The sequence below is a fragment of the Elgaria multicarinata genome, chromosome 11, assembly GCF_023053635.1.
Source record: "Elgaria multicarinata webbii isolate HBS135686 ecotype San Diego chromosome 11, rElgMul1.1.pri, whole genome shotgun sequence".
Classification (NCBI taxonomy): domain Eukaryota; kingdom Metazoa; phylum Chordata; class Lepidosauria; order Squamata; family Anguidae; genus Elgaria; species Elgaria multicarinata.
In genome coordinates, this window is record NC_086181.1 from 25965998 (window position 1) to 25992513 (window position 26516).

At 42.2% G+C, this 26516-nt stretch overlaps 1 protein-coding gene across 1 annotated transcript; it reads left to right on the plus strand.

Moving 5' to 3' along the window:
* Positions 1 to 2981: 2981 nt before the first annotated feature.
* Positions 2982 to 20848, plus strand: LOC134405581 (vomeronasal type-2 receptor 26-like). The gene is made up of 6 exons (XM_063136826.1): positions 2982 to 3199; positions 4330 to 4621; positions 10781 to 11641; positions 15051 to 15278; positions 18781 to 18907; positions 19944 to 20848. The coding sequence occupies exons 1-6, from the start codon at positions 2982 to 2984 to the stop codon at positions 20846 to 20848; spliced, it is 2631 nt and encodes an 876-aa protein (XP_062992896.1).
* Positions 20849 to 26516: the final 5668 nt, after the last annotated feature.

The following is a 26516-nucleotide window of genomic DNA, read 5'->3' on the forward strand; positions in this document are numbered from 1 at the left end:
CAAGACTCAAGGTAGTCCCATCATCCCCTGATTTTTGGGGAATTTATGAAAATCCAGCACCCCATTCATACCCCTTTCGATAGCTCCATCAATTTGCACATTAGAAACCTCAAACTCACCACCATGATAGCTTATCCAGGGATACACACGCATGCCAAGACTCAAGGCAGTCCCATCATCCCCTTTTTTTTGGCGGGGCTTAAACCTGCAGACATCTTAATGGGGCCATTTCAAAGGAAATCCCAACATGCCATGAATTGGGGAGTATGAATCGTCTTCCACACTTGAAAAATGGATTTGGAACTTCCAAAACTCCAAGTGAGCGCAGGAAGGACTTCTCCCCTGAGTCAAAGCCAGACACACACAACATCCCTGCGAGGCGGGCAGGGGAGGAGAGAGGGAAGGCAGGCAGGCAGGCAGCAGACATTTCTGGGGGCATAAGGAAGTGAGCCAAGGATAAGCCAGTAATGCATATAAAATGGAATAAATAAATAAATAAACAAAGGAGGGGTGGAATTAAAAGCAGCAGTGTTGCTGAATAAACAACAAGAAGAACTTTTTTAAAAAGGCTATATCGTGCCCAGGGGAGGGGGAAGCTGCAGCTGCCAATTTGACTGGTCAACCAGTCTTTTAAGAAGCAACGCTGTCAGTTCAACTCATGAAAGCCATTGCTTCACCACAACAGCTCTGAGGAGTAAACATTCACTTCGACTCATAATAGGCATTGCTCCACCGTTTTACTCTCTTTGGAAGGCTCTAATGGCCTTCCAGTGCAGGAGAGAGTGGGGGCACGTCCACGATGAGATGCCCTAGGGGGGAGCTCATCCCCTTGCACCACATCTTTTCAGTTGTTCCCCAAAGTTAGGGTGGGTAGCAGTGCTGTGTTTCTATCTCTTATTATTGGCTTAGTATATGATTTCACAGGTTGTGTTTGTGCATTTTGTGGGGCTACTGTTTTAAAAAACACTGGGAAAAGTCCGTTCAGACTAAGAAAGAGAAGTTCCCAGAATCCCAAGTTACCCGTTTTGCCTATCCCCTCCTCCAACTTTGGGATCATGTGATCATGACCGGGAGTTGACTCTGCCCCTCAGCCCTTTGGAAAAGGTATTTTTCCGCCGGTTTTTTTAAAAAATCTAGCGCGCGACCCGCACCACGCAGAGAGCTGAGAGTGGTCTCAAAATGACCCCCATCCACGACTCTCCAAGCACAAGAATTTTTAGAAAGATAGCTTCAAAAACAACACAGTTATCTGTGATTCTTTTCCGCAATGCAATCCTATGGGCGAAATGTTTCAAGATGGCGATAGAAGCGGAACGCGGAAACTGGAGCGCTCCGAAAATGGGCGCTTCTCTTCGCCTTGCTTCTAGGGGTCCGCGGTCCGCTTCTACTCTGCCTCTGGGTAAGGCAGAGCAGGCCAATTCGCTCCTGCTTCTGCGCTTCTAATCGGAGCGGAGCACATGCCTAGTTTTGTTGTTGCACATTGCAAGAAACATTTCCATTTGTTTCCAGAATAAATGATACCTATCTACAAATGACACTGCCTGCTCTTCACTTTTATAATGGCTAGAATTCCAACAAATCTTTATCACTGAACAGAATGTACACACACACACACAGAGAGAGAGAGACCCAGACAGAGAGAGAGAGAAAGAGAGAGAGAGTTATAAATACGGTTTAACCCAAGTTCCAGATATGGACTTTTTCACCAAAGTTCACCAAAGAAAACTGGATTGCTTGTCCAGTGGTAGGAACAAAAATCCCCATATTCTTTGGATGGGGCACATTTGTATTGGCAATGGCTGCTGCTGTACAGATTTCTCCTCAGCGCCCAGCATGGTGCCACAATTCAACCATGACACTTCACTTTGACTAATGCCTTGGCCTAATGAGGCATTGTGCTGTCTTTAATGAGGGGTGAGATCTGGGATGGGTAAAATCTCCCAATTTCCAAAAAAGCGACATCATTTTTTTTTTCAAATAACAAAATTTAATTTGTTTTAAAAAGTTTTAAATTTTGAATGAATATGAATTTAGAACAGGCACCTTCTCTCTGGGAAAAAAAAAGCTATGAACAACAGGGTACTAAAACATGCAACTAAGCTAATTATTTTATTTTCACCTTATTTCATCCAGGTCCCCTATCTAAGCAATAAGTTACTGTCAAATGCTCTTTCAACACACATTTAACTGGGTGGACATGATATCATCAACAGAATCTATAATGAACTGTGAGTAGGTTTGATGAATGCACATTAAATGCCCTATATATAAAACACCTAGGTTTCTTGAGTGAAACATATTTTCTCCTGTCCTTTGACTTTCTGCTAGATTGTACAATCTCATGCTTCCTGATTGAAACTTCCCGACCTCTGTTTTCTAACAAAACTTTTGACCTCTAAACTAGTGTTCTTTTCATTGAAATTGACTAGCAGGGGCACACACACGGTATAATTCCATAATATTCTGCAATCAAATGAATGCCTAATAATGGAGGCCAGTTCTGTATTTCTCAGAGGCATTAAAAGTTCATATTCACATATGACAAATATGTTTTTTCTCCAGCAAATCCTCATGGAATCAACAACTTTGTATTGGTGGATGCCTCCCACCTAAATTATCTAAAGGGTGGTAATTATTTATGTTGCTTCATAAAATTTCAGTGGCCTCTAGTAAAATTAACAAGACTCTGAAGTAAATACACCCAGAACAACTAAAGTGTATGAAACAGACTAAGAACAAGCAGGGCTCTTGTAATGTGATATTTGACATTGGCCACAGCTAGACCTAAGGTTTATCGTGGGATCATCCAGGGTTCGCCCCTGCCTGAGCACTGGATCCCCTGTGTGTCACCTAGATGAACAGGTTTGACCCCTGGACGATCCAGGGATAAATCTTAGGTCTAGCTATGGCCATTATATATTCCTATTAGCAGACTAAGCTACCATCAAAGAAGTCAGATAAAATTTGCCATTGTATTGAAGATGGTACTTTTATTGGATTTACTACTGGCACTGTTCCATCATATGGTATGCCAGGCTCACATAATTAGATGCAGCATCCATGATCCTCACTCTCCACTTCACAGCTATCATCAGTCAGGAGACTTCATTATTGGTGGCATAGTTTTTCATGGTGGTTTTATCTCTGGTCCAAGAGCCTTCAGTGAAAAAATCCCTCCAGACAAGCATGAAGAATTTGCGTAAGTATTGAATTTTTGTTTACATTTATTTTATCACTAGAATGATCAGTTCAAGAGGTGCAGATGCAAACTTGTGGCAGGTAATAAAAACATATAGACATATCCCTGAAAAAGCAGGGTATATCAATCACTCTGTATCCAGCCAAGTTAGTTTTGCATGTTTTCAATAATGACTTCATTCCATCCAATTACCACATCTGTCTGCACATTTCATAAGCATGAAACATTTATTTTCAAATGAAACTTTCCCTGACTTCATCTTGCATTCAACTCCCCCAGTACATGTGTGTGTGTGTGTGCGTTTATTCAATTTTTATTTATTAATTATTTATTTTACTACATTTATATATAACCCCATAGCCGAAGCTCTCACAATTTTTGATTGTGTACACATTTTTTTTTAATACATCCTTTCAAGCCATTTGGAGCCATCCCCACCAAACTCAAAGTATTTTGCTTCTGACCAGGGCCGGTGCTACCATAGAGGCCACTCAGGCGGCTGCCTAGAGCGCCAAGCTAAGAGGGGCGCCAGGCACAGTGCAGCACTCATGCACGTTGTCTGTGAGCCGGCCTGGCCTGAGGATTCAGCTGGGCCTGGGCCGAAGCGAAGCCAGGGACGCTGGGGTGGGGGTGGGGCGGCTCCACGTTCGGACTTCCAGAACGCGCCCGGAAGAGAGAGAGAGAATGTATGGGTGAATGGGGTGCATGTGTGTGTTTGTTTGGAGTGAATGATGCTGAGTGTGTATGTGCGCGTGTGTGAGTTGGGGGGATGATTTGGAGGTGATATTCCTATCAAATAATGCATTTTAGACCCATAGATGTTCCTTTCCAATTTGTTTGCTATAATTGGCATGACGTATTTCTTGCACTTTAAAATAAATTTAGCAGTTTCAAGTTTTGTGCTTCTTATTTTTTCCAGGAAACATGTTCTTAAAAATCAAAGTTGGCATTTTTTGGTGTGTGTGTGTGTGTGTGTGTGTGTGTGTGTGTGTGTGTGTGAAAGTAGCTCACCTTGCCTAGGGTGCAAAACAGTCTGGCACCAGCCCTGCTTCTGACTGAGTATATTTTTATATCATTGTTCTGTAAGTGTCAATAACATTCCATGGCTTAAGCGTTGACCCTTGTTACAGCATAGTACCCAAGAATTACCAGCATCTCCTGGCCTTTGCATTTGCCATAAAAGAAATCAACGGAAACTCTAAGTTATTACCAAACCTCACCTTGGGTTTCCGTATCTACGACAGCTATGACAATGCAAGAAGAACCTATCATGCAGCCATGTTACTTCTATCATTAGTGGAGACATTGGTCCCCAACTACATGAGCAACATCCAGAATAATCTCATAGCTGTTATTGGGGGATTAGATCCCGAAATCTCTCTTCATGTGGCAAATATCTTGGATATCTATATGATTCCACAGGTAGGACACCTGAGTTGTATATATATGAGAATATGATACTAATTGAACACTTGCTTGTTTCTTCCCAATTTCATTTTTTCTGTCTCAGAAATGGTTGCACTTAAAGTAACAAAATCAGTTATTGTTTGTCCTTCTTTCATTCTTTTGAAAGACCTGCACAAACTAAGAAAACTGCTTTTTATCTAGGATTCATAAATTATTACAAATACTATTGTTGTGTGACATTCATGAATTACAATGGAGATTCAGGAGTACCTTTATGTGGGTGGGTATATCTCTGCAATTTTAAAGCATCTTTACAGACTCACAAGCTGAGCCCACATTATTCAGTTTTTCAGGATTTTAGGTTAATTCTTCTTGTGTTGTGTATTGTTCACAATAACTGCTGGTTAATAATTTACATTGTATCACACAAGCCAGTTCTGCCTACCCAGAGTTCATTAGAGTCCTGTGTTAAGCAAGACTCTAATGAAAGCTTTTATTGTTCTTAAATTATATATTGTTTTAACTTGGATCATGGTTTAATTTGTTTTTTAACTGTGTATATTGTTTTATTCTGTATGTTTTATCTGTACGTTGCTCTGAGATCTTAATGATATAGGGTGGGATATAAATGTTTTAAATAAATAAATAAATAAATAAATAAATAAATAAGCACCAATAGGATTAAGAAGAAGCAATTTAGGAGTAGGTTGGAGCAACCCTGTTTCTCATTCTCATTCTCAGAACAGCAAATGATTCAACATTCCTGTAACTTGTATCCTTGTATTACAAAATCAAATTTTAGTTTGAAGAAATAAAATTACAATAGATTTCATCCAGATTTAGTCATAATTGTGTTTGATTCATTTACATATTTTGGACTTCATAATTTCTGTGTGCACACAGCCAATAAGGGAAGACAAGAGACACAAAACTTTGAGTGTGTCACATATTTATTTATAAATTACCTAGTCTCTGCATTGACAAATCACTGAGACTCAGGCCTTAGCTAGACCTAAGGTTTATCCTGGGATCATCCGTGCCTGCTTCCGGGATATCCTGTTGTCATTTACATGAACAGCTGCCTACTAGGCAAATACACCAAGGCTGCATATGGAGCAGATCAAGACCATTCATAGCCTTCCTTATGTTAAGGTAAGGAGGGGACCATGACTGCTCCATAGGACACATAACCTTGAGTGTTATGTGTCACAATTTTATTTATAAATAACTAAGTTTCTACAATGGCAAATAACTGGGGCTAAGTGCAGGCAACTGCTTGCTAAATTCAGCTACTGGTTAATGACCAGCAACTGCCCTGCTGGGCAAATACACTCAGCTTGGATATGCAACAGATCAGGAGCCTTCATAGCCTTCCTGATGTGAAGGCAAGGAGGGGACCATGACTACTCCACCACTGTCAGCCAGCATTCACTAGAGTAAGGTGCCAATGTCTTGTGTTGTGGCCTTCCTACATCCCCTCAGGCAAGGTAGCATGACTAGCAAGATGGTTAAGACACCCTTCACCATCAGGTGCCTCTGGATGCACAGCAGGCCAAAGCTCCTAAGCTGCTTAGGTACTGCAACACCTAAGCAGTAATTGGATACTGCTGTATCCAATTATAACCCATCAGGTAAATTGTCGTCATCCTCCCATATGAGTGAAGAAAGATCTCAATTGAGAATCAGAGAATGCCCAAATATTTCCTATTTTACATCGCATCTTATGGTGTTCTGATTGGTCCAGCCTCATATTTTGCTCTTGAAGCAGTTCCTTGTTCCTTCCCCACAAAGGCAGAGTGGACAAAATCACCTTGGCAGCAAAGCCCTGGTGTTACCTTTCAATGGGTTTATTCTAAGTATGGCAAAATCTAGATTAGGCATGTGCTCCGCTCCGATTAGAAGCGGAGAATCAGAAGCGAATTGGCCTGCTCCGCCTTGCCCAGAGGCAGAGTGGAAGCAGACCGGGGACCCCTAGAAGCATGGCAAAGAGAAGCGCCCATAGGAGAAGCACTTCTCTTTCCACGGACCGATCCGATCGCCATTTTGAAAATTTTCGCCCATAGGATTGCATTGCGGAAAAGAATAGGGGATAACTGTGTTGTTTTTTAAGCTATCTTTCTGAAACTTCTTGTGCTTAGAGAGTCGTGGCTGGGGGTCATTTTGAGCCTGCTCTCTGCATGCTGCGGTTCGCTTGCTAGAATTTTTTTAAAAAGTAGGGTAAAAGCGGGGAAAAAGTACCTTTTTGATTGTTGAGGGGCAGAGTCAACTCCCGGTCATGATCACATGATCCCAAAGTTGGAGGAGGGGATAGGCAAAACGGGTAACTTGGGATTCTGGGAAACTTCTCTTTCTACTCTGAACGGAGTTTTCCCAGTGTTTTTTAAAACAGTAGCTCCACCAAATGCACAAACACAACGTGAAATCATATACTAACACATAGGAAACACAGCACTGCTACCCACCCTAACTTTGGGGAACAAATGAATAGATGTGGTGCAAGGGGATGAGCTCCCCTAGGGCATGTGGATGTGCCCTCACTCTCTCCTGTCCTTGTAGGGCGATCAGAGCCCTCCAAAGGTTAACTCGTGGAGACGCTAATGCCTATCATGAGTTGAAGTGAGCATTTGCTTCTCAAAGACTGGTACCTAGACAGGACCAGTCAAATTGGCACATGCTTCCCCCTCCCCCTGGGCATGTCCACGCCCCCTATTACTGGTAAAAGACAGATATAGCCTTTTTAAAAAAATTCTTCTTGTTCTTTATTCAGCAACACTGCTGCTTTTAATTCCACCCCTCCTTTGTTTATTTATTTATTTATTTATTTATTCCATTTTATATGCATTACTGGCTTATCCTTGGCTCACTTCCTTATGCCCCCAGAAATGTCTGCTGCCTGCCTGCCTTCCCTTCCTCCTCCCCTGCCCACCTCGCAGGGCTGGTTTGTTGAAGTTCCAAATCAATTTTTCAAGTGTGGAAGAAGATTCATATTTAGGTTTATCTCTAATCCCCAATTCATGGCATCTTGGGATTTCCTTTGAAATGGCCCCATTGAGCTGTCTGCAGGTTTAAGCCCCACCAAAAATCAGGGGATGTGGATCGAGATGGAGTCTGTGAGGGTGCCGGCTTCAATTTTTTTTATCTGTCCAAATGTCAGAGAACATTCCATGTCTGCAAATGGGGTGTCCGATTTTCATAAATTCCCCAAAAATCCGGGGATGATGAGATTGCCTTGAAACTTGGCGTCCATGTGGACACATGGATAAGCTGTCATGGGACTGAAGGTGAGGTTTCTGACATGCAAATTGATGTAGTTGTAGAATGGGACTTGATTTGGGGTGAGTTAAAAGGTTTAAGCCCCGCCAAAAATCAGGGGATGATGGGATTGCCTTGAGTCTTGGCGTGCATGTGTATCCCTGGATAAGCTATCATGGTGGCGAGTTTGAGGTTTCTAACGTGCAAATTGATGGAGCTATCGAAAGGGGTGTGAATAGGGTGCCCGATTTTCATAAATTCCCCCAAAATCAGGAGATGATGGGATTGACTTGAGTATTGGCATGCGTGTGTATACGTCCATGAGGTGTCATGGTGCCAAACTTGAGGTTTCTAACTTGAATTGAAAAAAAGTTGTATACTTTTTTAGCTTTCAATTGAAGCCTATGGGGGGGGGGGAACGGAGCTCCGATCCGGATCCGGAGCTCCGCAGCGGAGAGGACATAGGCGGAGCGGGGGCGGAGTGAAGTGGCCCGATCTGCAAATCACGGATCTGGAAGAGAAGCGGAGTGGGGGGTCTGTGCACACCCCTAGTCTAGATCCAACCCAAAATTTGTTCTATTAACTAATAAACATTCTGTTTATTCTCCGACACTTTTAAAAAAATTGGTGTTACAGTGTCCAATTTTTAGTCCTCTAGTATAAAGGCTGCTCTTAGGGACATGTTACATATTTTGTATAGCATATCTGCAATTTCTAGGATAAATAGCAGCAGGGCCTGGTAATTTATTTGCTTCCAATTTACCAGTAAGGTTGAGAATATCATCTTTTGTCACCACTATTTGCCTCGGGTCCTTACACTCTCTTCTTGAAAGTCAAGTCTGGCACAGGTATCTGTCCCAAATCTTCTGTAATGGAGACCAATGAAAAGAATTCATTCAGTTTCTCTGCAATCGACTTCAGCACTCCTTTGACTCCGTTGTCATCCAATAGACCAACTGACTCTCTAGCTATTTTTCTCTTTCTGATATATTTAATGAATTCTGTATTGGTGGCCTTTATATTGTTGGCAATATGCATCTCAAATTTTTTATTTTATTTTATTTTTATTTTTTTTGCATCGCTTACTGTCTGCTTGTATCACCTTTGTGCAAGCTTGCACTTTCTTTTGTTTTCCTCCTTTGGGCAAGATTTCCATTTTTTAATTAAGCCCTCTTTTCTAAAATAGATCCCTTGACACTGCTCCTTAAGATGTAAGCTCTTGGATTTGGTGCTACATTTCCTACATTTTAGCTGAGCTTCTATTGTTGTGGTTCTGAAAAATCTCCAAGCATTCAAAAGGGATTAAATCTTCTTGACTCCCCTTTAAATCTTCCTTTCCCCCAGTTCCTACATTTCAGACAAGTTTCCTCTGTTGAAGTAAAATGTGACTGTTGGATTTCCTAGGCAATTTTTCAATTAAGTGTGTATTGAATCTGATAGCACTGTGGTCACTATTTCCAACTGGCTCAACAACATTTACATCTTATACTAGCTCCTGGGCAACAGCATTTAGGATTAAATCCAGTGCCGCTTCCCCGCTGGTCATTTCCATGACCATGTGTCATTTATGACATGCAGAAATTGAACCTCTTTGCCATGGCTGTAACATGCATTTATCCAGTCAATGATGGAGTAATTGAAGTCATTGATAATTACAATACTTCCTCACTTGGAAGCCTTCCTGATTTCATTTTCCATCTCAAGGTCACATTGAGCATTCTGGTCTTGGGAACAATAACACATTCTTAGCACTAAATTAATTTTGGAGCAAGATATCACCATGCCTCTGTGGAATAGTGCATCCCTTTTCAGTGTTCTAGTCTGCTCGACACTATAACCTCTTTGAAGTACAGAGTAATAGCTCCCCCAAAACACCCCTGGTTACATATCAGTAATGCCAGCTATAAGATTGCTTCAGTGTTATTATTGTGCTTTTGCCATAGGACTTCCTAAAATAAAGAATTCTCATTGAAGTGAGTGTCCTGTGTCAAAGGCCTTAGCTAGACCTAAGGATTATCCAAGGCAAATGGAGGGGTCATCCCTGCCTGCTCCCAGGATCCCCTGTTTGTCATTTAGACCATGGCTAGAACAGGCCAAATCCCGGGATTGTCCCAGGATTATTTATTTATTTATTTATTTATTTATTTATTTATTTATTTAGTACCAACAACGTACTTGGTGCTGTACAGAATATACAAATAAAACAGCAATACCCTGCCTAGAGGCTTACAGTCTGAAATCACATTAAAACATATGAAGGGGGGAAGGGATTACACAAAACAGAAATAACAAAATAATCATAGTAATGAGAACAGTAAATCAGGCTAAAATACCCAAAGCTATGGAAAACAGATGAGTTTTCAAACACGTTTTAAAATCTAAGATGGAACTCGTAGTTCGTAGATTCTCTGGAAGAGCATTCCAAGCAAATGACACAAATGGGATCCTGGGAGCAGGCAGGGATGACCCCTCCATTTGCCTGGGATAATCCTTAGGCCTACGTAAGGCCTTGGACACACAGGGATGATCCCGGGACAATCCCAGGATATAGGCCTGGTCTAGCCATGTCCAAAGAGTCAGATTGTTAGAGTTTGAAGGATTAGGATTCACAAGACAAACAAAGACTAACTAATACTCTTGTAGGATAGCCAAATGACCACAACAGCATCCTCCACCATGATACCCTTCAAACGTGTTGGACTAAAAACCTCATCACCACATTCTGGATGGGAATAATGGGGATTGTACTATAACAGATGTTGAGGACACCACATAGTGGAAGTAAGACAACAATAAAAGTTATCTGCCTGGCAAAATTGTTGTTCTAGGAATTGCTGTCACAATTTATATGCATTGTTTTAAATCCTATAAAGTGCTCCATAACTTAATATCATCTTGACCACTTCTGCAATTTCTCCTTAGCTCATATATGGCACTGCTCCAGTCATGAATGATAAGACCCCAGGACTTCACTTTTACCAGATGGTTCCTCAGGAAGCCCTTGAGATTGAGGGGATTCTGTCCTTGCTCCTGCATTTCAGATGGACGTGGATTGGACTTGTTTTTATAGATAGTGACAATGGAGAAAGATTTGTGCAAACTGTGTTTCCAATGTTTACTCAGAGAGGTGTCTGTTTTGCCTTCATAGAAAGAATCCCCAAATTTACTTATATCACTGAAATTTATGGCATGCTAGAACAGGGGTCAAAAATATATGATAAACTGCTGGACAGCAAAGCGAATGTAGTGGTGGTTCATGCAGAATCATATTCCTTTGCAGTTTTTAGATGGCTTCCATATCTTGCAGACCTGCAGCACGAGCCAAACAAAATTAAAGGCAAAGTATGGATAACAACAGCCCAGATGGAGATCAATGCATTTGTTCTGCAAAGGAATTGGGATACAGAACTATTCCAAGGTGCTCTTTCCTTCAGGATTCAGTCCAATGACCTACCAGGATTCAACTCATTTGAGAAGAGCAGAAATCCTTTCAGCACAAAAGGAGATGGTTTTATCAGGGACTTTTGGCAACAAGCATTTGACTGTATATTCCCAGATACAGCAGTCAATGATATGGAAGTTGATGTTTGCACTGGAAGGGAAAAGTTAGAGAGCCTCCCTGGATCTTTCTTTGAAATGAGCATGACTGGCCAAAGCTACAGCATCTACAATGCTATCTATGCTGTGGCCCATGCTCTACATGCCATGTCCTCATCTAAATACAAACATAGGACAATGATGGATACTCAAGGAAACAATCTTAAGAATGAGCAGTGGTGGAAGGTAATGACTTTTGGTATTATAACAACACACAATTTCTGCATCATGCTGTATTCTCAATCTTTTAATTTGCTCAGATTACTGTCCACATTTCAATCACTTTGCTCTGCTTTCCAGTGAATTTACCCTATGAATACAAAGCATTGATTGTGAATTTTCTGGTCCTACTCCCTGTAAGATTTGAGGGACAGTGTTGTGTTGGGCCTGGAGTGATGGACCAGGATTCAGGAAATCTGGGTTCTAGTCTCTATTTGACTACGAAGCTCACTGGGGTGACTTCACATCAATTACTGACTCTCAGCTGAAACCAGCACACATTGTAGAAGATAAATATGAAGGGAAGGAAGATCAGTCAAGTTACCTTGTATGTCATGTAAGAAGAAGGAAAAAGGAGGGGAATAAATGTAATAAATTTAGAAATAGTGACAATTTCTTCACTCAAACCTTTTCTATCTGAAATTCATCCATGACATCATTCTATTCCTGCTATTAGACTTTAGTCATGTATAGAAAATGGCAATCTATTTTAAACTCTCCATTTTACAGGGAAACACAGGAGTGTTTCCCCGTGTTATAGGTGATCAGTGAAAAGAGCATTCCACCATGTTAAGGCCTTAATTGGGGGTAGGTCATTCTGAGGTTCATAAAATGGAAAACATTTCACCAATCTTTCTGAAACAGAGAACTGCCAGAAAGAAATGCTGGTTTTACATACCCTGCACATTTCAAGAAGATTGGTGAAATATTGAGGGCAGGATGGCAGTTCAAAGGACCAAAGTTGCAAAAGCCTCTCTGGCTCAAAATGGCTCTTTTCTTCTTCTAGGTGGCAACCATTTTTTTGCTCCCTAAAAGCTCCAAATTGGTTTCCCACCCTTCAATCCAGTGGTGGGATCTTGTCCCCCTGTCCTTCTAGTTGGTGGAATGCCTCTTCTTTTTTCAAAATTCGCTTCCGTTGATTTTTAATGAATATATTTCTTTGCCCCATTAAAGTCAATGGAAGGCCCGATAGAGCAGTGCAGCTGGTGGCTGACATGATCCTCTTCATCCTCCTCTTCATTTTATCCTCACAACAATCCTGTGAGGTAGTGTGTGTGTGTGTGAGAGAGAGAGAGAGAGAGAGAAAGAGAAAGAGAGAGAATGGATGCATGGCGTGCTTTATTTATTTATTTATTTATTACATTTCTATACTGCCCAATAGCTGGAGCTCTCTGGCAGTTCACAAAAATTAAAAACATTCAAAGTATAAAACAACAGTATAAAACCATAATATAAAATACAATATAAAAGCTCAACCAGATAAAAACAGCAGCAATGCAAGATTACAAATGGGGCAGTGCAGCTGGTGGCTGACATCCTCTTCATCCTTCTCTTCATTTTATCCTCACAACAACCCTGTGAGGTAGTGTAGGCTGAGGGAAAGCGGAGAGGGGGGCATAAGGAAAAGAGTGGGGGCAGGATGCAAGGGTGAGGTTGTGAAGGCCGGTGAGGAAAGGAATTTGCCTGGGTTGGGTAATTTCATTTATATGCTGCCCCATAGCCTGGGTGTATTTATTTATTACATTGATACACCGCCCCATAGCCAAAGCTCTGCCATAAATACCTAAATGTGTTGTTAACAATGATCCCCAGTTATTGACAGAGCAAGAAAATATGAGCAAGGAAGCAACATTTGGTGATGCCTTTCATCTGGAAGTTATGTGATACGTGGGTTATCAAGCAGTTATATGAAAAATGCTAGATACTCTGATCTGTACTTGGTTTAAGTGGATTCTTTAATGTCAATATAGTAAAAATTATAATTTTTAGTGTAATTTTTTAAAGAATTACACTATAGTGTAATAATTTTAAAAAATTAAATAGTGTAAATTGGGAAATTATTTTAAAAATATTTTTCTCCCCTGTGTGGGTTCTTTGATGTCTACTCAAGGTCCCACTACAGCTGAAGCTTTCCCCACATCCCATACATTTATATGACTTCTTTCCTGTGTGGGCATCCATTACACAAAGCCATGAAATTCAATAAACAAAAAATCTACGGTTTAAAAAGCAATGTTAAAGACTCTACAGTTTTCAACCAAACTCCAAAAAGCAGGGAAATTGGGAGTTAAGGCTCATAAGCCTTTAATGCCACATCCTCCCTAAGGAGGCAGAAAGTGCCAGTGAAATTCTCATTCTCCCAAAGCAGATATAAACCATGAGGACAGGATGGAGACTAGGACATGCAGAGGTGACTGTGGGGTTGTGGAAAACTGATGACAAACAACTTATGGCCACCTACTTCTATTTTTTTGTTTACAGCAACCCTTCCCCAACCTGGTGCCCTCCAAAGGAGTTGGACTACAACTCCCATCATTGCAAGTCAGTATGTCCCATGGTCTTGAAAGCTGGGAGAGCAGGATAGGGAACGCTGTTCTATATCCTTACCAAATACAGGGGCTGCGCAATATTTTTTCCTCACACACATCTCGCATAGAGCAGCACGATTGATAAAAGAAGGGGCACTATTTGTTGGAGATGTAGAACCAGAGCAAGGGCTGGCACTTTCAGCTTTTGGTAAATACCCTGCCCTTCAAAGAACCAATGTTTTTTTCTTAAAATGTGGTCATACAAAATATACTGTTCACTCCCCACAATCCCTCCACAATACATAATCTAATCAGAGTGACAGAGGAACAGAAAAGGATTAGTTTGGGTGTCTTGAACTCCCTTCAGATGAGATTAGTTTGCAATCCTATACCACTTGGGGGGAAGACCTAGTAAACTCAGTGGCACTGGCTTCTGAGAAGACATGTATAGGATCCAAGTATAAACCATCCTTCTCCAGCCTGGTGCTCTCCAGATGTGCTGCACTGCAACTCCCATGTTATGGTGAGGACAAAAATCATTTTCATCAATAGTTTTTAAGATAATCCTTCCTTACACATGAATCTATTAGGTGGTAGCTCTGCCTTTGATCTCACACTGCTGAACATGTAAGAAAAATCCTCTGCGGTCACAGCATTCACAGCATTCTTTATCACTGTCCATGCTGACAGAGACTTTTATGAGTTGAATGCCAAAACATCTAGAGATCTACATTTTGCCTGCCTTTGCTGTAGAACAGCATTCCCCGATCAGTTTTCCAGAACCCCACAGTCACCTCTGGATATGCACCTCTGCACCTGCTGCCCTCCACATGTTTGAGAGTACAAGTCAAAGCATTCCTGTCCATGGGACATACTGACTTGCAATGATGGGAGTTGTAGTCCAACATCTTTGGAGGGCACCAGGTTGGGGAAGGGCTGCTCTAAACAAAAAAAGATAAGTAGGTTGCTCTAAGTTGTTTTAACATTGTTTTGTAAACTGTAGGTTTTTTGTTTATTGAATTTCATGGCTTTGTGCAACGGTTTTTTGTCTTTTAAATTCAATCTAGCTCCATCAGTTTCTTAGAGGAGTGTCATTTAACAACAATGCTCAGAATGAGGTTTCCTTCAATGAGAATGGAGAACAAGTAGCTGGATTGGACGTTATTAATTGGAACATTTTCTCCAATGAATCTTTTCTCCGTGTGAAAGTAGGAAGGATGGACCATCAGGCTTCACCAAACCAAGCACTCACCATTGATGAGGATGCCATCACATGGCACAGCTGGTTTAACCAGGTGGGAACCAAATGCTTGGAAAGAGATCTAATTTGAATGAGCAATGATTATCTCTCCTTTTGCCAAAACTGAATTTCATTAGACAACAGCAAAGAATTTTTAAAACTGATTTTTAATTAAAAGAAGAATAGAAAGCAAGCCAAAGTGGGCTTAAATGCTCATGTTGTGACAGGGGCAGGTGGACATAGGTCACATAAGACAGCTAGGACAACCAAACCCCTTCCAGAAATGATATTTCTGGGCTTGCCTCCAGAAGCGTTAAATTGTCATTCTGCAAGTGGTAGGGGGATGCTTGAGCACCAGAGCCAGAGGTGAGGACTAGCTTGATGGGCACAGAATAGAATTGGCAGCCAGTTTCATTTGTGGATGGACAGCATTGGATTCTGCCCATACTGTATATAGTTTGAAATATACATAGTAACACAATAATCATTCCTTATCACTCTGCTAAATTGCATCCAGATGATATTTTAAACATGTGGCCACAGTTCATATGTCTATTTTATTGAGTACCAACTATAGCAGAGTTTAGCCAACCAGCATTCAGAGTAGCTTTGTTTGAAGAATAATACTCACACAGAGAGATCTCTTCAGTAACGTTTTACTGAGGTGTATTCATAGGTACATAACGTCTTCCTTATTTACAGCATCAGCACAATCCAGAGACATACAGTATCACAGCAAGTCCAACATGTCATGTTATATCTACACATATTTATGCATTGTCCAGAACTGGATGACTCATACTTTCTTCAATTAAGGAAGTAGAGAATCTTCCTTATCGTACAGTAGTCATTTGCACCTGGCATTGGCAAGATACCTTCCTTTACAGTAGTCATTTGCACCTGGCATTGGCAAGATACCAAGTCCAGCTCTTACCCAGGGCTACAACAAATCTGTAGAAGAAATTCCCAGCTCTGACATATTTCTCACATCTATTGGTAGTATCTAGTCACTGCAGATATATGACCCGATGCCATCTATGTTTTGTTATTTTCCTTCTTCCTCTGCTGAGAAATAAAATGTCAAAGAAAGGCAGGTCAGTACCAACTATGATGTCCATACAATGCACTTAGTTTCTTTAGACCTTATGAGGGATCATTGGAGATCTTTGCATAGGTTTTCCATTTTTCCAGCTACCATAGTTTTACATGAAATTTCCATTGTCTCCAGTGCCTAGATAAGATAGATAGATAGATAGATAGATAGATAGATAGATAGATCGATCTAAAGAGGAAGCTGAGTGACAGGGTTTGTTCAGACACTCTGAAATGGAAGAGGCAGAAGACCAACAAGAGGCAACAGGGAGTGGATGGATATGGAGGGTCAGCAAAGAGTCAGACAGAGAAAAGGAGAAGCAGACTGTAGCCCAGAGGGGAAAAGACTGAAAGAAGAGAGGTGAATGGAGAAAACAACAGGAAAGGAAAAGAGATGGAGGGGCACCGAGAGGGGAAAATACACAATTTTGGTAGCAGCTGTGGGTGGCTTCCGAGTACTTGCCAAGGCCTGATGAGTGCTCTGCAGTGGTCCACTCTTACTGCTGGGTCACCCACCTAAATCTTTGAGGGCTGGATGTAGGGGGTGTCTCTGCCTTTGCAGACCCAGTTGGGAGCTCACAACAACCCTAGACTGGGAAGAATAATTAAGAGTAAATATGAATAGGTGAAGGAAGGAGCTTACAATTTTTCTCCATTCATATCTATCATCTATCTAAAATTGGTAATCCATCAGGGCAACTGATCCTGTTTCAGTGCCAAAACTAAGGTGGGACAGATAATCTGGTTCATCCAAAGCAACTTTTGTTATACTAGTGGAGTGAATGGTGAATTCCCAAAGACGTCACCTTGCATGCTTGCCAAGTGCTGCCTGCCCAGCCCCCTTCTGGCCAAGCTGGCCTGGTGAGTAATCAGCATTGCACATGTCTGAGACCTCCGGAAAGTGTGCAATTGCCATGGAATGCCAGTAGAATGCCTGGGGAATTGTGCATTTTCCAAAGGCCTCAGACTTGCAATTCCAAACCACCACCCCACCATGCCCATCCACACCTGAAAGAGTCTCTTAATACTTAGACTAAGAGGCCCTTTTAGGTCCCGAAGGGGGCAGGAGGGGGGAGGAGATGGTTATTTCCCTTCTACTTTATATGTGGCTGCCATTAGAGTAGAAGCGGGGGGAAACGTACTCCCCCTCCGTGCTGATCGGGGCCTGAAGAGGCCTCTTAACCCAATTGTTAAGAGGCCCTTTCAGGCATTGATGAGTGCAGGGTTGGTGTGGGAAAGCCTTAAGGCCTTTAGGAAGACCCTAGGGAGGTCTAAGGAAGTTTCCCCAAGGCTGGGGAAACTGTGCATTTTCCCCAATGCCTGACCATACATGCATTCCCATTGTCAAACAAGGAACCATGGGGCAGAAATCTGCTGGGCGCATTCTCTGGGACCCAAAAGGACTGAGCCTAGGGCATCTGGTGAGCTCACAGGCCCTGGAGGATTTTTGACAGATCCCTATACTAGTGCCACATTTCCTAATACCTTGCCTAAAAGGGGCTATTTTCAACTGGCCAATAGTTATTCCAGGCCCAAACAGGAGTTCCTTAGGAGGGGTTGAACCAACACAGCCTTCAACATGGCAGGGGCCATTCCTTCTTCCAAGGAAGGAAAGGAAAGGAACCTCTCGTGCAAGCACTGAGTCATTACTGACTCTTGGAGGGATGCCAGCTTTCGCTGACATTTTCTTGGCAGGCCATATAGGGGGGTGGTTTGCCATTGCCTTCCCCGGCTGTGATTACCTTTCCCCCAGCTCACTGGGTACTCATTTTACCGACCTCGGGAGGATGGAAGGCTGAGTCGACCCGAGCCGGCGGCCTGAAACCAGCTTCCGCTGGGATCGAACTTAGGCCGTGGGGAGAGTTTCAGCTGCAGAAACTGCTGCTTTACCACTCTGCGCCACATGAGGCTCATCCTTCTTCCAAAAGCATGAATTAGTTCATTTGTTTGTCATATTTGGTTTTTATTATGTATCTCACCCTGAGAGCTTCAGCTAAGGGGAAATTAAAAGAAGAAGAAGAAGAAGAAGAAGAAGAAGAAGAAGAAGAAGAAGAAGAAGAAGAAGAAGAAGAAGAAGAAGAAGAAGAAGAAGAAGAAGAAATGACTGAGGATTCAATGGTGGTGGAGAAGTAGCATGGCAAATGGCTACACCTTTGTCACTGCCAAAAATAGGCTTGAAAAGCAGCTGAGTTCCATTCTTAATTTGGAGCTGTGATTTGTGGAGAAATGCAGGTCGGCAGTGAACAGAGAAAGGCTGGTCAGGAGCATTTAAAGCATTTCCCATGTTTCTCAGAAAATGGATGCAGTCAGTCCCCCCAAAATACAGATAGGTAGCAATAGCTTGTAGTGTATCAATGACTGAAATGCTGTGTCAATTTCATAACATATAGATGGATGTGAGAAACATAAGGTTTCAAAAATCATTATTGTAAAAAATTTATTCTGCTCTTTCATTCATGGATTAGACACGACCACTTTCTGTATGTACTGAGAGTTGCCACAGTGGTTCCAGCAAGAAGGTGAAGGAGGGGAAACCATACTGCTGCTATGATTGCCTCCCATGTCCAGAAGGGAAGATTTCAAACCAGGAGGGTAGGAAATATACATTAAGTGTACAGAGTTATACAAGAGAATGGCTGTAATGTATATGAACACATAGATGCAATTTTGCATAGGTTGGGATGACTATTCTTCAGTGTTTCGAATGGTATCAAAAGGTTTTGTGAGGGGTATAGGAGAGGAAGTTACAGAAGTGGCAAGAATCAGATGCATCTGTGTGAACATTTGCTCTGTAAAAATCTAAAAGAAAAAACCCTCACAGAAAACAAACTAAGATTATAATGTTGCAATGAATTATGAGTAGCCAGATGCTGGGTGTTTCTGATGAGCCTATCTGGTGTTGTGGTAAAGATGTTGGGTTGGGACTTGGAAGATTGGGGTATTGCGACCGCTTGGCATTGTGAGTCTAAGACATCCCAAAAGTGCAAAATTCCTGCACCATGGCTTTAGCATGCAGGGGGAAATGTGCACTTTCCGGAGGCCTCGGACATATATTTCTTTCCCTCGCCATCCCCCTTCCCCATACTGGCCTGAAAGAGCTTCTTAACAGTGCTTACTTCTTAAGAGTAATGGCTGATGAAACAGATCACTATGAAAAACTACAAGAAGGCACAGAATAATAATAATTGGGAGGGGGTAACAAAAGCCAGCCAGTACAATAGAAATGCATGTTTGCAAAAATGCATGTTTGCTGATTGAATGGTTGCCCCTGCAGACATCTGCATTCTACAGCTGTGCATGATGGACCACATTCTTACCGAACATGCACCTGCATGATGCTGGCAGTAGCATCATTGACCCAATCTTCACCACAACCCACCCTGGCACACACATTGCAATGCGGTAGCCACAGGATGTTATGCATAGGAATCCATCAATTTATGATCTCAAACGGATTACCAGATCCTTGACCTTAAAGCACAAAATTCTGCTTTAGATTCCCACCACATTTCATAGTATCAAACTGACTGTGCACTTTGAAGTGAATGGAGACATTTCATCTTTCTGATAGGAATGGTTATGAGATGTTGTTTGTTTGAGAGCTGAACACCATAACATTCTTTTATAGATATGAATGACTGTAAGAAATGCTCCGACAAAGATTATCCAAACAAGAATCAGGATTTCTGCATTCCAAGGACTGTAACCTTCTTGTCTTATGAAGAACCTCTGGGTCTGAGTTTAGCCTTCTTTGCTCTTTCCTTTTTGCTGATCACAACTCTGGTGATGGGAATGTTTATGAAACACCACAACACTCCCATAGTCAAAGCCAACAACCAGAACCTCACCTACACTCTCCTCATCTCCCTCTTGCTTTGCTTCCTTTGTACATTTCTATTCATTGGCCAACCTCAAAAGAGGACGTGTCTCCTCCGACAAACTGCCTTTACCATCATCTTCTCTGTGGCTGTCTCTTCTGTGTTGGCAAAAACCATCATGGTAGTTTTGGCTTTCATGGCCACCAAGCCAGGATCTAGGATGAGGATGTGGTTGGGGAAGGAACTAGCCATCTCCATTGTTCTTTCCTGCTCCTTTATCCAAGCAACTATCTGTATTGTGTGGTTGGAAACATCTCCCCCATTTCCAGATGTTGACATGCACTCAGTGGCTGAAGAAATTGTACTTGAATGTAATGAGGGCTCTGTGACAATGTTTTACTGTGCCTTGGGCTACATGGGTATCCTGGCCATTATCAGTTTCACTGTGGCTTTCCTCTCCAGGAAGTTACCTGGCAGTTTCAATGAGGCCAAGTCCATCACTTTCAGCATGTTGGTCTTTTGCAGTGTTTGGTTATCTTTTGTTCCATCATATTTAAGCACCAAAGGTAAATACATGGTGGCTGTGGAGATCTTCTCCATCTTAGCCTCTAGTGCTGGATTGCTGGGTTGCATCTTCTTCCCCAAATGTTACATTATTGTGTTGAAGCCTGAGATGAACAACAGAGAACTGCTAATAAGAAGGAAAAAATGCTAAAAAAATGTATCTCTATCTTTCAATATAATTTGTAATCCGGATGTTTGTTCACATAACAATATTACTCAGAGTTTCCCTCTCAGCATCTGCCATATAGTGATGTTAATTTCACGTCTCCCTACTTTGGAGAACTAAAACAAGATATACTTAAGATAAAACCATAGTGTAAATAGGAAACGTCCTCTTCTTTCTGTCCTTATATTCATATTCAGCTGCTCTCCATTAAGCCCTTAAATTACTTTTTAATTTCAGCTAAGGCAGAGAAAGAAACTGGAATTCATCTTTCTGAAAAGGTATATGTAAGCACATGATGCTCTGGCTCCAAGAGAAAGCAATAAACATGGTGCTTGTTGAACTTTTTTGCCAATGAGACTGATTAATCTCTCCTTTGAGTAAACCTGATTAAATATTACAACCAATTTATGGGATATTTAGAATACCTTCTTTTCCTATTTATCAATCTATATTGCTACAGCTAGCAAGATTTCACTTTCAAAGAGTTATCTAGAAGCAAAAATAATAGGTTGGCTTTGACAAAATGCTATTTTCTGTTATTGTTTATACTTGTATATTTAAGTGAGTGGTTTAATGTTTGGATTTGCTGTAGACAATACTTTTCTTTTCACAAAATGTAAGTAAAAGGGAGTTGGAGTTGGAATGGTGAGCAGTGTGAACAATGATGTCAAGTTGCCTCAGGGGCCCTGAATCTCACCTCAGCTTCAGCACTGAAGTGAGGTGGGCAACCCCCGAAGCATCTCAAGTTGAATCTGGGCTGTTTCAGGGGCTCCAAACTGGTCTCTGAGGTGAATCGGGGGGACCATGCAGAGCCTTATATTTGTTTGGTTCAGGGTTGAATTTGATGTGGCCAATTCTTTTCTTTTTGAGGAAATGGTAGGTAAGTGGGAGGGGTGAGTTAGAATGATGAGCAGTGTGAATGGTGTCTTCTGATTGGTTGGGTGATTTGAAAGAGAGAGAGAGACAGAGAGACAGAGAGAGAGAGAGAGACAGAGACAGAGAGAGTAATGAGGAGTGAAGTGACAGTTTGGCAGTTAGTTAGAGTTAGTCAAGGCTAGGAGTTAGTGAGGGTAGCAGTGAGTTGAGTTTAGTATAGGCTTGTATCAGGATAGGATTAGGAAAGTGGGGTTATAGAATTTGGAGTTGGTTAGTATTCCCCAGGAGGTTGAGGGAGGGAGATTTATGTGTGCAATTTAGAATAAATGTAACGTGTTTTTTTAAAAAAACTTATGAATAAACTTCATTCTTATTTTATTAAATCAACCACATCTGCTCAGTCATATATGTTAGGCATGTGCTCCGCTCTGATTAGAAGCGTAGAAGCAGGAGCGAATTGGCCTGCCTTGCCCAGAGGCGGAGTAGAAACGGACCGCGGACCCCTAGAAGCAAGGCAAAGAGAAGCGCCCATTTTCGGAGCGCTCTGGTTTCCACGGTCCGATCTGATCGCCATCTTGAAACATTTCGCCCATAGGATTGCATTGCGGAAATGAAAGGGGGATAACTGTGTTGTTTTTGAAGCTATCTTTCTGAAAATTCTTGTGCTTGGAGAGTCGTGGATGAGGTTCATTTTGCGCCTACTCTCAGCTCTCTGCGTGCTGTGGTTCGTGTGCTAGAATTTTTTTAAAAAAAACGGCGGGAAAATACCTTTTCCGAAGGGCTGAGGGGCAGAGTCAACTCCCGGTCATGATCACATGATCCCAAAGTTGGAGGAGGGGATAGGCAAAATGGGTAACTTGGGATTCTGGGAACTTCTCTTTCTTAGTCTGAACGGACTTTTCCCAGTGTTTTTTAAAACAGTATCCCCACCAAATGCACAAACACAACCTGAAATCATATACTAAGCCAATAATAAGAGATAGAAACACAGCACTGCTACCCACCCTAACTTTGGGGAACAACTGAAAAGATGTGGTGCAAGGGGATGAGCTCCCCTAGGGCATCCTATGTGGACGTGCCCCCACTCTCTCCTGTACTTGGAGGGCAATCAGAGCCCTCCAAAGAGAGTAACCCGGTGGAGCAATGCCTATCATGAGTTGAAGTGAGAGTTCTACTCCTCAGAGCTCTCATGGTGAAGCAATGGCTTTCATGAGTTGAACTGACAGCGTTGCTTCTTAAAAGACTGGTCACTAGGACCAGTCAAATTGGCAGCTGCTTCCCCCTCCCCTGGGCACGTCCCCCTATTGCTGGTAAAAGACAGATATAGCCTTTTTAAAAAAGTTAGTCTTGTTGTTTATTCAGCAACACTGCTGCTTTTAATTCCACCCCTCCTTTGTTTATTTATTTATTTATTCCATTTTATATGCATTACTGGCTTATCCTTGGCTCACTTCCTTATGCCCCCAGAAATGTCTGCTGCCTGCCTGCCTTCCCTCTCTCCTCCCCTGCCTGCCTCGCAGGGATGTTGTGTGTGTCTGGCTTTGACTCAGGGGAGAAGTCCTTCCTGCGCTCACTTGGAGTTTTGGAAGTTCCAAATCCATTTTTCAAGTGTGGAAGAAGATTCATATAGGTTTATCTCTACTCCCCAATTCATGGCATGTTGGGATTTCCTTTGAAGTGGCCCCATTGAGATGTCTGCAGGTTTAAGCCCCGCCAAAAATCAGGGGATGATGGGACTGCCTTGAGTCTGGGCGTGCGTGTGTATCCCTGGATAAGCTATCATGGTGGTGAGTTTGAGGTTTCTAACGTGCAAATTGACGGAGCTATCGAAAGGGGTGTGAATGGGGTGCCTGATTTTCATAAATTCCCCCAAAATCAGGGGATGATGGGACTGCCTTGAGTCTGAGTGTGCGTGTGCATCCCTGGATAAGCTATCATGGTGGTGTGTTTGAGGTTTTTAACGTGCAAATTGACGGAGCTATCGAAAGGGGTGTGAATGGGGTGTTGGATTTTCATAAATTCCCCAAAATTCAGGGGATGATGGGATTGCCTTGAGTCTTGGCGTGCGTGTGTATACCTCCATGAGGTGTCATGGTGCCAAATGTTTCTAACCTTCACAGAAAAAAAGTTGTATACTTTTTTAGCTTAATGCAAGCCTATGGGGAGAAAACGGAGCTCCGATCCGGATCCAGAGCTCCGCAGCGGAGCGGAGTGGGCATGGGCGGAGCGGGGGCGGAGCGAAGCGGCCCGATCTGCAAATTGTGGATCTGGAGGAGAAGCGGAGCGGGGGGGGCGTGCACACCCCTAATATATGTTACTTCAGTTGGACAATACAGATGCACACTCACACACAAATAAGTAAGTGACTTTAAAGAAGATTTATTGTTCCCTCATTCTGTTAGAAGATAAAGAATAGGGTGGTGGCAGCAAAGAAGAGGTTTAAGCAGACATCACAGAGGCTGGTGATCACAGGATTTTTTTTTCCAGGGGGGCAGGCAATGCTGCACAGCAGTTTGTGGTTGTAATTCACTCCCATAGTGGGTACCACTGCAATGTAAATGTGCAATTTTCTTGTGTGGGCTCTTTGTTGCTTAGCTTCACATTCCATGTTATTTAAAAACCTACACATAGTAGTATGAGACCTACTACTTTTGTAGTTTATACATTTGGGCCCCCCTCTTGTTCATGGGTGGTATTATTATTATTATTATTATTATTATTATTATTATTATTATTATTATTATTATTATTCCTCACTCCAAATAAAGTTTTGTTGGAGTTCATGAACCTTCTTGAATATAACACTGTGCTGCATTAGTGCTTAGGGATTCTGTGAGTGTCCAACTGGGTCCAGGAGTCCAGGGCACACTCCCTCGTGTCCACCCTCCAAACCTAGCATGAGTGCTGACCCCACCCCACCCAAGCACTCACAAGACCCTAGTGAGCACTTGGCTTCCACCCGCCCATGCACCAAAAACATGTACTTCCACTCCCAGCATCAATGCTCCATTTGCCCCTTTATCCTTGTGTCAATTGGGGCCTTTGAGGCCACTGCTGGCACAGGGAGCAAAAGTGTGCAATTTAAGGAGGTTCTCAAAATTGCACAATTCCCCCCATTGTGTCAATGGCAGCCTGATTTAGATGTGTAAAGCACATCTGATTAAGCACAAGTGTACAAAGTGCAGAACACATCATGCGATGTGCTGGGATTGACGAATCCAAGGCTGAAGTTACAATCGCAGGAAGAAACATTAACAATCTCAGATATGCAGATAACACCACTTTGATGGCTGAAAGCGAGGAGGAGCTGAGGAGCCTTATGACGAAGGTGAAAGAAGAAAGTGCAAAAGCTGGGTTGCAGTTAAACCTCAAAAAAGCCAAGATTATGGCAACCAGCTTGATTGATAACTGGCAAATAGATGGAGAAAATGTGGAGGCAGTGACAGACTTTGTATTTCTGGGTGCAAAGATTACTGCAGACGCTGACTGCAGCCAGGAAATCAGAAGACGTTTACTTCTTGGGAGGAGAGCAATGACAAATCTTGATAAAATAGTTAAGAGCAGAGACACCACACTGACAACAAAGGTCCGCATAGTTAAAGCAATGGTATTCCCTTTAGTAACCTATGGCTGCGAGAGCTGGACCATAAGGAAAGCTGAGCGAAGGAAGGTAGATGCTTTTGAACTGTGGTGTTGGAGGAAATTTCTGAGAGTGCCTTGGACTGCAAGAAGATCAAACCAGTCCATACTCTAGGAAATAAAGCCAGACTGCTCACTTGAGGGAATGGTATTAAAGGCAAAACTGAAGTACTTTGGCCACATAATGAGAAAACAGGATATCCTGGAGAAGAGGCTGATGCTAGGGAAAGTGGAAGGCAAAAGGAAGAGGGGCCGACCAAGGGCAAGATGGATGGATGATATTCTGGAGGTGACAGACTTGACCTTGGGGGAGCTAGGGGTGGCAATGGCCGACACAAAGCTCTGGCGTGGGCTGATCCATGAAGTCACGAAGAGTCAGAAGCGACTGAACGAATAAACAACAACAAGTACAAACCAAACAAAGCAAGCTATTTCCCACAGCACTGTTGGGCAGTACCTGGAAATTTCATGTGTACTTTACTGCAGAACTTCAATTATAGCTGGTGTTAGAAGTTCTCAGTCTGGAATAACCAGTGTGGAAGAGTAAACTTCTGTTCAGAACGTATGATAAACAAGTTTTCTTCAGCAATTCCACAGGGAATCCCCATCTTTGGCTGAATAATTAACTTCCTATTTGATTATCAAAAAGATTATAATTAATTCTGATGCTCACCTAGCTCTCAATGGAATTTTGGTAGCTATGAGTAAAATTTATAGCAAAGAATCTCCAATTCTGTTGTACTTCTAAACCCTATGGACTTTCATTGACCACTAGCAAGTCCTATAGTGAAGACTGTGGAGGATATTTATATATGTAACCATATTTATTCCTAGGTAGAAGGGCTATAAACAGGTGAGAGTGTGCCATTCAGGTCTTGGATACTCCAGGTTTCAGGTGTTTCAGTAGATAGTACCTTTCAAATAATGCAGTTTCAATTATGTATAGTCTAATTATAGTGCTGAAGAAGAAAAGAAAGATCTATGTCTAGAAGGAATATTTGCAGTTGCACAGAGAATGATAGTTTTAGTGGTCTTGTTGGTACTGCTTCCTCACCTGGTATGCAAGGCTCAAATTGCAAACTGCAGGGCCCATAATCTGCATGCTCCACTTCACTCATATCATCAGCCAGGAGACCTC

What these genes read in the sequence shown, in the direction of transcription:
- LOC134405581 (XM_063136826.1), top strand. Translation starts at nt 2,982, where the DNA reads ATGGTACTTTTATTGGATTTACTACTGGCACTGTTCCATCATATGGTA. An exon ending in ATATCTATATGATTCCACAG is followed by an intron (nt 4,622 to 10,780) that starts GTAGGACACCTG and finishes ATTTCTCCTTAG; the next exon opens with CTCATATATGGCACTGCTCC. An exon ending in GAAGATTTCAAACCAGGAGG is followed by an intron (nt 18,908 to 19,943) that starts GTAGGAAATATA and finishes ATTCTTTTATAG; the next exon opens with ATATGAATGACTGTAAGAAA.